We start from the raw sequence: 9,210 nt of genomic DNA, 5'->3' as shown, positions 1-9,210 counted from the left end.
GGGGGGCAGGGGCGGCGCTGGACTTGGGAACACATACCCGGATCTTCACTTGTGTGCGCTTTCGCTGCCACTTTTCTCGGGGTATAGCAGGGCTGTAGATGGAGCTCTCCTCACACTCTGCCATCTGGGGGCGCTCCTTCTCTATTACCTGCAACACATCCTCCCATCATGCACCTGTAAGCTGCCTCACCAACCCTACCATGCCTCAGCCCAGCATAAGCCCCACCCTGTCTCGTGCCCAGCTCTGCCCTTGGCTGCCAGCCACCCCACCCCTCCACAGGTCTGCAAGCAACACAGGCTCCCAGCCATAATCATTATGGCTCTCTCCACCAGACGTCACTCCCACCCAGAACTGTCTCCTGCCAGACAGCCCTTCCACCTTTGGCAGTGCACCTGTCGCAGGATGAAGGCCACCACATCAGAGGATTCCCAGTAACTGGCATGGAAGAGGTGGGGCAGAGTGATGGTGGGGAAGGCAGTCAATGCATCAGGGCAGTACAGCAAATAGTCAATGCGCTTCACACCCCACCACCGCTCCAGGACTGCAAGGAAAATCATGTTAATAGCACCTGGCCCTCTCCTAGCCCACAGTCCCAAGCCTACAGCCACCCCTGACCTCTGCTTAGCACTCTCTGTATCTCACAGGATGTGCCCAGCCACTCTGGCCTTTGCTCTCCCACTTCCTGACTGGATCCTCTCACTTCGCATTCTCCATGCTATATCCTGGTAGCACCCTGGCCTGTAGCCCTACCAGCATCACCACCCTAGCCTTTGGCCCTACGAGCATCACCACCATGTCTTGTGCCACTCAGCTGGTATCAGGACCCTCAACTTGCCCTAGATTCTAGTGTAAGAGCCAAAGCCTGGGTGAGGCAGTCAGACCATTATAAGAACTGGGACCCCAAATGAAGGAGGAGGGGGGTAAGAGTTCCCAAGTATGCAAGAGGGGACAGGGTAAGATCTGGAGAACACTGGGCATGTACTTACTCTTGACAACCTCACTGGTGCTGGTGGGTGTGGGCATCTCACCCACTTCACTGCCTCTCCAGAAGCCGGCAAAGCCACTCGTGGGGGTGACGGGAACCGTCACCTCTGCATCATCGAGGAAGAGGGCAGAATGCATCTGCAGGGCCTCAGCTAGGCCGGGGAGAGCACAAGATAAAATCAGCAACCCCATGCTGGAGACTCCAAAAACCACTATAGAACCTACCCAAAGGACCTATCATCCACCTTCCAAGGGACCTCACTACCACAATGAAAGCCCCCTTCCAGGCTCCACAGACTCCAGATAGGATCTAACCCACTGCCACCTCCCTAGGAAAGTCTACTGCTGTAAGCAGGTCATGGTGACCTCCTGAGAAGCCTCAGGCCCAGAAGTCCAGGAGACTTAGAACTGCTCCAAATAGTGCAGCTTTGGCCTGTGCCCCAGCAGCAAGCACTGTAGCTAGGGAGAGAGAGAGAGAGGGCACTAGATGCTGCGAGTCTATGCTCCAACAGGTCTGATGGGGACCAGCCCTCCTGTGCAGGGCTGAAGCTAAGCTACCCTAAAGAGAGACCAAGAATCAGCATTCTTCCCTTCACACTTTCCTCCTTCCACTTCAGGGCCCCTGTCCTACCCTCCAAGTACCCTAGGGGAGAGTCTCTGGTGAGTAGGACTGTCCACCAATCCCATCTGCTAGCACTTTGCCCACAGAGCACCAGGACCTGTCCCCAGGCTGCCCTCTACTATTCACTGAGCAACACAGCACTTCAGCATGTCCAGGGGGTAGGCCAAGATACCCTAGGCTGGCACTCCCCATGCTGCTCCCAACATTACCTGGGCACTTGCATCCAGAGGTGCAACTCCCTCTCCCCCACAGGATCTGGGACAATATGGCCCCATTGCAGGGCCACACAGAGGCCCAGGCAGGCTCACGCTCCCTGTTGGGGCAATAGGGTTGCAAGGATTCCTCTCTCAACAAGTGCTGCACACGGTCTGGTGAATGCTGAAGCACTGGCAGCAATACTGGGAAGGCCCAACATTATGGTCATGCTCAAAAACAGGCAGCTGCTGCAAGGCACAGAACACCATGGCAGCAGTAGGGGACCAGTAGTCTTCACCATGTAACAAGGTTACCCAAAAGTAGCAGAGGAAGGACTGGGATCCACTCCTTGGAAGCAGAACATGGACTACAGCAGAGAAAGCAATGCAGGCATCTCAGAGGTATGCTGATTTACCACACCCCCTACCCCTACCCCCCATTGTGCTGCCCTCTGTGGTCAATCCCCAGCCCAGGAATCAAGGTGCACATCCAGCCATGGGCAAGTGCCATTGGGGTCTGCAGGACTGTCGCTGTCATCAAGTGAAGTGCGAGACAGAGTCCTAAGGGACTGGCATGAGAGCCCAGCTTGGAGCCATGAGCACACTTTCCTGAAAAGTAAATGCTAGAGCTCAATGCCTAAGAGGGGGCCTTGTCCAAGAGAAAGTGCCATGTTTAGACATGGCTGGTTTTGCACAGCCACAAAAGCTGTGTGTCCCTCCCCCAGCCACAAAAGCTTTGCCCTGGTACCATCCCAATCCTCCAGTGCTATGCCAAACCCTCACCCAGCAGTGCAGAGGTTCCATCTCCCAGTGGGTACTTCTGATAGCGGGGCACACTCAGGGGGGGCATGGCATGGAAGGCCTTCGCCAGCAGGGGCTCCAAGCGTGAGGCGCAAGGGTCAGCAGCATGGAACAGGTTGTAGATCTGGTCACAGGCAGGGCGCAGCTGGGCCACTGTGAGAAAAGACAAACAGGGTCAAGGCATAGAGGAGACCAGGTCCCAAGCAAGAGGGACCGGGATCTGCACAGAAGGACTGGGGTTTGTATTGATGTGCAGTAGGAGTGGGGATTTGGGTCCATGCTAAAAGGTTGTGGAGAGCAGGATGGCAACAAATATCTGTGTGGAGAGCAGTAAGGAGGGAGATGCTCTGTGATTGCACACAGGAGCCATGCGGAGCAGCAGGACCTCACCATCCATGGCTGGCATGACCGTCTTGCGCAGAGCGAGGACCAGTCCCAGGGGTGAGCCAAACAGGAAGAAACCAGACACCTTGAAATCGAGGCGGGCACTTGCACTTTCAGCCCCATCCAGCACCACGCACACGCTGCCTCGCTGTGCCTCCCCCTCCACTGGGGGGACACTGGCCTGCAGGCTAGAGGTAGAGCAGAGTACAGCTGCAAAGGCTCACAACAGCAGAGTGCAGTGCCCTCCCACACACAGGGCACCAGCCCCAGGCCAGAGGCAAAGGGTAGGAGCCTTTCCCTTCCAAGGGGCACTGGCCCCAATCCAGCTCCAGAGTGGGGCACTGTCTGGTTCACAGTAGGAATGGAGCTTGGGGCCTTTGCCTCCTGTCTGTGTCTTCTCAGAAATCTCAGGGAAAGCACTGTCTTTGTGGAGCTGTTGAGTCTCAAGCCCCTTTTGTGTCTCCAATGGCTCGGCCTTGGAATCGGTGGCATCCCTAGGAGCAGGCTGAATCTGGCAATGCCTTCTCCCATAATCGCCTGTTGCCTGATCTGGGCCCATGCTGGGGTTTATGCCCAAATGGCGCTGGCCGTGCCACACAATGGGAACACAGCCTGCCAGCAGCCAGCTTCTTGAACTCCTCAAGGCTTCTTTAGGAGCAGGGAAGTATTGGGTTTTGAAAACTCACAGGTTATAACACAAACACTGCTCCTATTTGTAGTCACTTGGCATATCCCTGAGCAACTGCAGGAGCCAGATACCCACACTGCAGTACCCAACAGGCAGCCCAAGCACCAATTCACCCTAACAAGCACATACCATTCTTGTGGAAACCCCTCCCAGGGGCACCCTCCTGGAAGAGGGGCAGGAGGCACTCTCACCTGCATAGGAAGTTGTGTTGCTGTCGCACGGAGTCCACATCTCTGCATTCCCGGGGGGGCAGAAGTGCCCCTGGCTCAGGGCTGCCCCTGCTTGGCCCTCCTACTCCATCTGCCCCCTCGACAAGTGGGTCCTTCCCACTGTGCAGCTCTGGAGAGATTGGTTCTGTGCTCTGAGCAGGGAAGGGCTGATTCAGTATCATCATTAAAAGCCCTTGCTCCAGAGGCACCCCTGGAAAGCAGGTGTCACTTGCTTGCCCCCAAAGCAGTGTCTGCCCTCCCCAGAACCCCATCTCTGGTCTGAACTCCAGGGCTCTTGGGCTTGCTGGCCTTCCCTGGATAGCATGTGGGCATAGGGACCTAAAGCCACTGATGGTACAGCAGGCCAGTGCTGCCAACACACACCACTGGAGAGGGTACATGGACAGTGCAGACTGACATGGAGGACAACATGAGAGAGAAAGGGGTCCCGCACAGGAGGGGATCCCCAGAGGGACAGACTCTCTAAACCCTGGCTCCCCATGTTCTGGTGGGTCCAAACACTCACCAGGCTCCCTCGGCGGCTGCTACCCCGACTTCCGGTGGTACCTGCTCGGCTCTGGCAGAGTGCATCAAAGCCCAAGATGCCCCCAACACAGTCACCAATCAGCACCACCTGCCCAGGAGCGGTACCAGTGAAAAATCAGTCCGGCATCTGTAGAGTACCCATGACACTGAACTGCCCATGAACAGGAGAGGGGCATGTCCTCCAGGGAGCAGAACAAATCATGCAGACCCCTGGGGTAGAAAGGAATGTGCTACAAAGAAGCCATTCCCTCAGGGCCAGAAGCAATGGGAGACCAGCTGCTAGATAGCTCCCTTGACCCAGAGGTTGAGGTGGCTGAGCCAACAGCAGCAGGGTTGGCAAAAGCTGAGCAGTTAGACAGGTAAGAACCCCAAACCTGTCGGGTACATAGACCTCTCTTGCTGGCATCTAACCTGTGCTGGCTGTATTTGCTAGCTGCACCCTGGGGCCAACATAACCTTTCAGGGCAGGTGTTGTGAGTGATGCACCCAGGCATTCTGCTCTGCCATGGAGGGAAGGAGCTAAGACCATTTAGGTGCACGGTGGGGCCATGAAGGACCTCAAGATCAAAGGAGCTGAGAGACTTTTCCTTCTCAGGGCTGGATAAGAGGTAGGTACTTAGATAAACCAAAAGGCAGGATGAGCTAAACAACTTCAGACCCCTGAAAGCCAGTTACATCTAGGCAAGGACCACATCTTGGCTCTCCCAATGCTCCTGCCCCACTGATTTCCCCTCCCTAGTGGCCAGTATACCCCATTGTGCCACTGCACCCAACCCATAGCATTGCTCTGCCCATATAGGCAGTGCTCCAGACCCATAGCAGTACCCTGCCCTGCCCACAACTACCATCCCCTCCGAGCAGCACTCCAAGGATACAGCTTGCACTGCATCTGGATGCCTAGGGTAACTCCTTACCTGGCCACAGAAGCCATTGCCCTCAGCAGAACGCAGGAAGGCATTGTAGGCCTGGTTGGCACGAGCAATGACAGTGGCCACAGCATATTGGTAGCCACCCGAGGATGTAGCTAGGAGTGGTAGGGCAGCCAAAGGGATGTGGTCCTGGCTGCTGGACAGGCTGTCCCCATCATGGCTGTAAGGGCTGAGGCTGTGGAAGAGAAGGAAGATAAATGAGACTTCCCCATTCCATCACTCCTGTGCAGCAGTTGCCATTCCACACAACTGGTGAGTGGGGCCATACTACTTGAAAGGACACCCCTGTGTGGTGTGAGACATACATACTTGGAGACAAGGGCATAGGCAGCAGCACAGATGGATGGACAGGGCACCAGGCGCAGAGCCACATGGCCCAGTGCCTCAGGGAAGTGGACACGAGTGACAGCATCAAAGGTGGCGGCCAGGGTCTGCACATCAGCCTTCTTGGAACCTGGCTCCCCTGTGCCCTGGTCCAGGATGTTCCCACTGTGCAGAATGAGGAAGAGCGCGTGGATACAGCAGGCCTGGGCTGCACACTCTGCCAAGCCACCCTGTAGAAGGGAGAGTGCCAGTCAGTGAGACAGAATGTCCATGGGGCAGGCACAAGGCTCTTAGGCCATGCTGTCCATGGTCTAAGAGCAGACCAGTTACACTACAGCAGGTGCTGGGGAGGTGCCACCTGCTGGCAAAGTAGGCCAACAGCATGCACACATGGGTGAGGAAAGGAAGATGCACCTATCCTTCCCCCCACCCCCGGCTCGCTATGTACAGCTGGCTCTTCCTTCTCCTTGTGGAAGATGGATCCTGTGCCAACACAGAACATGGCCCAGGATTCCTGAGGCGAGGGGGAAAAAGGGAAGCCTGGACTATAAGGCAAGAGCTGGGTGGAGTGCACATACCTCAGAGAAGCTGGCCCCAGTCAGCCTTTCTCCATCAAGTTTGGCCACAGCAGCTCCATCACCTAGAGACAAAGCTTGGGTGAGCATGCTCAGCATGGCAGAGGCCCAACCCTGTCATATATGGTTACCCCAGACCCTGGCCCACACTCACCTAGCCCCTCATCCAGGTCTCCTGGTCGCTCCAGTGTGTCCAGGAAGTCATTGGAGTTCCACTTGGTCATCTCCTTGGCAAAGACCTCATCACTGTCAGACAGATCCTCTGCAGGGGACAGCCCATGAGACAGACATCTACATCCATACACACCCACAGAGAAAACCCCGGGGGAACACAGAACCCTCCTGGCAGAAACATCCCACCACCCTCCCCCAAAAGCACAAACTCTTCATTCCCCATTCAGAGACCACACAACCGATTCATGCTACCCTCTCCCCACAGTTCCTGGTGCAGACACCCTTCTCTCTCCTTCCCCACCCCACAAAAACAGGTCCTTGTACCATGGGCATCAAAGAACTCTTCTTCAGAGCTGTTCTCTGAGTCACGAGCGATGTTCTGCATACGCCACTCTGAGAGACTCTGGGGGGAGACACCCCCTGCAGGGGATGAGAAGTAAGAACTGAACACTGGGAACCCAACAGCCCCCCACAGTGACCACCATGCTCATCACTCCTGCCCCATGTCTCACCACACCCCAGACAGCCCTCCCTACACCACACCCGGCTGAAAGACCTTCCCTGGTGCCAGCTGTGCCCCTGCACACTGTACAGCACTCCCTGGGTGAGAGAGTCCAAAGCAAGAGCTTCAGTGAGTCGGCTGGGAAAGGCAGCAGCAGCCTTCCCCAGGGCCAGCACAGTTGCTCTGCTCCAGACAATAGTGCCTACTGAGGCTGGAGCAGTTGGGAACTCCCTTTCTTCTACATTCAGTGTTCCTGCCCTGCTCCCCACAATGCACTGGGTGGGATAATTCAGAGCTGGAGTAGCCAAGAGCTCCCACACGGCCAATGCTACTGCCTTGCTCCCTACTGTGTCCCCTGTCTGATTGGGGCTCACCCTTACCTCCATGCTGGGATGAATGCGAGGAGCGGGAAGACAGTGACCACTGCTTAGCAAAGGTATCATCTGGGGAAGTGTCAGAGACCCCCTGAGCTTCAGTACCCTCCTGCCCATTGGTGCCACCCAGCTCAACATGGCCTACAGTGGTGGGGGTAGCTGAGGGGGCCTCCTCAGTCTCGTTGCACTTGGCCATCTTCTGGGCCAGCATACGGGCTGTCTCCTCCTCCAGCTGCCGGATGTCCTCCATAGTCAGGTCCGTCCACTCATCCTGCCAGCACCAAGCCTGGCGGTGTGCCCGCAGCATCACCTTACGCAGTCCTGCCAGAAAGGTGACTGCAATGTAAACAGAGCATCCCTACACAGACACACACAACTGGCCATTGACCACTGCATCATCCCACCTGTCATGGTGCAAGCCAGCCTTCAGGGCTGCTTCTGCCTAGTCCAGTTCCTGACCTCTCTGGCTGCCTTGGCACTGGCACTGAAAGCCATGCCTTCTGCTGTTCCCTGGACCCCACCTGCCCCCCCCCACCGCACCTGTCCCCATTTCCTGGTGTCTTGGGCTCTTTCTTCCCCTCTCTGATTGGCCTATGTTGATCCCAGTCCTGTATGGGGCCCGACTCCCTCAGCCTACGCCCACAGACATCTGGCTGCCAGCTTTCCCCACAGTCCCTCGGCACCCCCTCTGCCTCCAGGTTCCAGCTCTGACCTATCCTCCCACTCAGCTTGTTCCTTCCTCCCAGACATCCCTGCCACTTTCTTCACCACTCCTTCCCCTCCAAGAATCACTATTAGCCAATATGCCCTTGCCAAGGCCTAACTTTCCACACCCTCCCCAACTCTCTGTCTATGGGATAGCACACTCACCAACATCATGGATGAACTGCTCTATCTTGGACTGCATGCCCCAATAACGGAACTCCACTTTGCAGAGTTTGTAAGCACACATGAGGGCTCCCTTGGCTGTGACCTCCAGCCAGTCTTCACCCAGTGGTCCCCGGCCTGTCTTCACCGACCGATACAGCTTGGGGTCCTCCTCAGCCTTGTACTCATTGGGTGAGATGGGGTCCCGCACAATGTCAATCGTGTCTGCAGAGCACACACACACACACACACACATACACAGAGCACCTGCCACTCAGTGCTTGGGCCCCCAATGCTGTGACTCACCTGGGCCTACCCCACTCAGGCAAGCAACCCCTGATCCAGGAAAACAAACATCTACCCCTTCCCACACCACAGAGCCTGTTGGCCCCAAGACCTTACTCAGGGGGAATACAGGATCCGGTCCACAGCAATAGGTGGTGTTCCCCTGCAGTCTGGCTGAGGGGTCAACCCTCTCTTGGCTGCAGTGACCGCCTGGGACAGCACTGGCCAAATAGTTCCTGGCCTCCCCAATCCCTGCTTTTCCTCCCTCCTGACTGTCACTGATGTCCCAGCAATGGGGTGGGGGGCAATGGGGACTGGACCTCAGCTCATTTCTAAGTAACAACAACTGGGTTCAGTCACCCACTAAGGAAGATACTGGGCATCTCATACCCTGACCTGTTACTACAAGTAGGACTACTGAATGCAAAAGGGTTGGGATTGGCAGTCACCCTCAATATCTCTCTGGCCCTCCTGGTGCTCTCCAAGTGGCATTTTCAGTCCCTGAGAGCTAGCACAGGAGAACACTATTCTCCTATTCAGCAAACCTGAAGATTTTAAATGTCTTCCAGCTTCACACTGGAATGAACCAACCATCCTTCAAGGTTCTCCCACAGAAAATGGGAGTACAACCAGCACATCCAACAACAGTGCTCAACGGGAACAGGGATTTGCACCTACCTCTCATCTGCAAGAGAGGCATCCTGTAACAGGGAGCCAGGGTCTCCTGTTACTTTAAGAGGAAAAAGCAGCA

At 56.0% G+C, this 9,210-nt stretch overlaps 1 protein-coding gene across 2 annotated transcripts in view; it reads right to left on the bottom strand.

The window, feature by feature from the left end:
- Window positions 1-9,210, bottom strand: part of PITPNM1 (phosphatidylinositol transfer protein membrane associated 1) — an 18,895-nt gene that overhangs the window by 4,039 nt on the left and 5,646 nt on the right. For both annotated transcript variants that reach the window (XM_025192089.1, XM_006035899.3), the window contains exons 5-18: window positions 8,178-8,399; window positions 7,314-7,628; window positions 6,756-6,851; window positions 6,412-6,519; window positions 6,261-6,322; window positions 5,668-5,912; window positions 5,344-5,533; window positions 4,410-4,517; window positions 3,866-4,035; window positions 2,993-3,174; window positions 2,585-2,755; window positions 988-1,137; window positions 394-542; window positions 38-148 (exon numbers count right to left, since the gene is read on the bottom strand). In XM_025192089.1, coding sequence (XP_025047874.1) covers window positions 38-148; window positions 394-542; window positions 988-1,137; window positions 2,585-2,755; window positions 2,993-3,174; window positions 3,866-4,035; window positions 4,410-4,517; window positions 5,344-5,533; window positions 5,668-5,912; window positions 6,261-6,322; window positions 6,412-6,519; window positions 6,756-6,851; window positions 7,314-7,628; window positions 8,178-8,399 — 2,279 coding nt within the window. The remainder of the gene's footprint in view (window positions 1-37; window positions 149-393; window positions 543-987; window positions 1,138-2,584; window positions 2,756-2,992; window positions 3,175-3,865; window positions 4,036-4,409; window positions 4,518-5,343; window positions 5,534-5,667; window positions 5,913-6,260; window positions 6,323-6,411; window positions 6,520-6,755; window positions 6,852-7,313; window positions 7,629-8,177; window positions 8,400-9,210) is intronic.

This window comes from Alligator sinensis, unplaced genomic scaffold (assembly GCF_000455745.1).
Source record: "Alligator sinensis unplaced genomic scaffold, ASM45574v1 scaffold578_1, whole genome shotgun sequence".
Lineage (NCBI taxonomy): Eukaryota > Metazoa > Chordata > Crocodylia > Alligatoridae > Alligator > Alligator sinensis.
The sequence above is the reverse complement of the archived record's forward strand: the minus strand, read 5'-3'. Positions and strand labels throughout refer to the sequence as shown.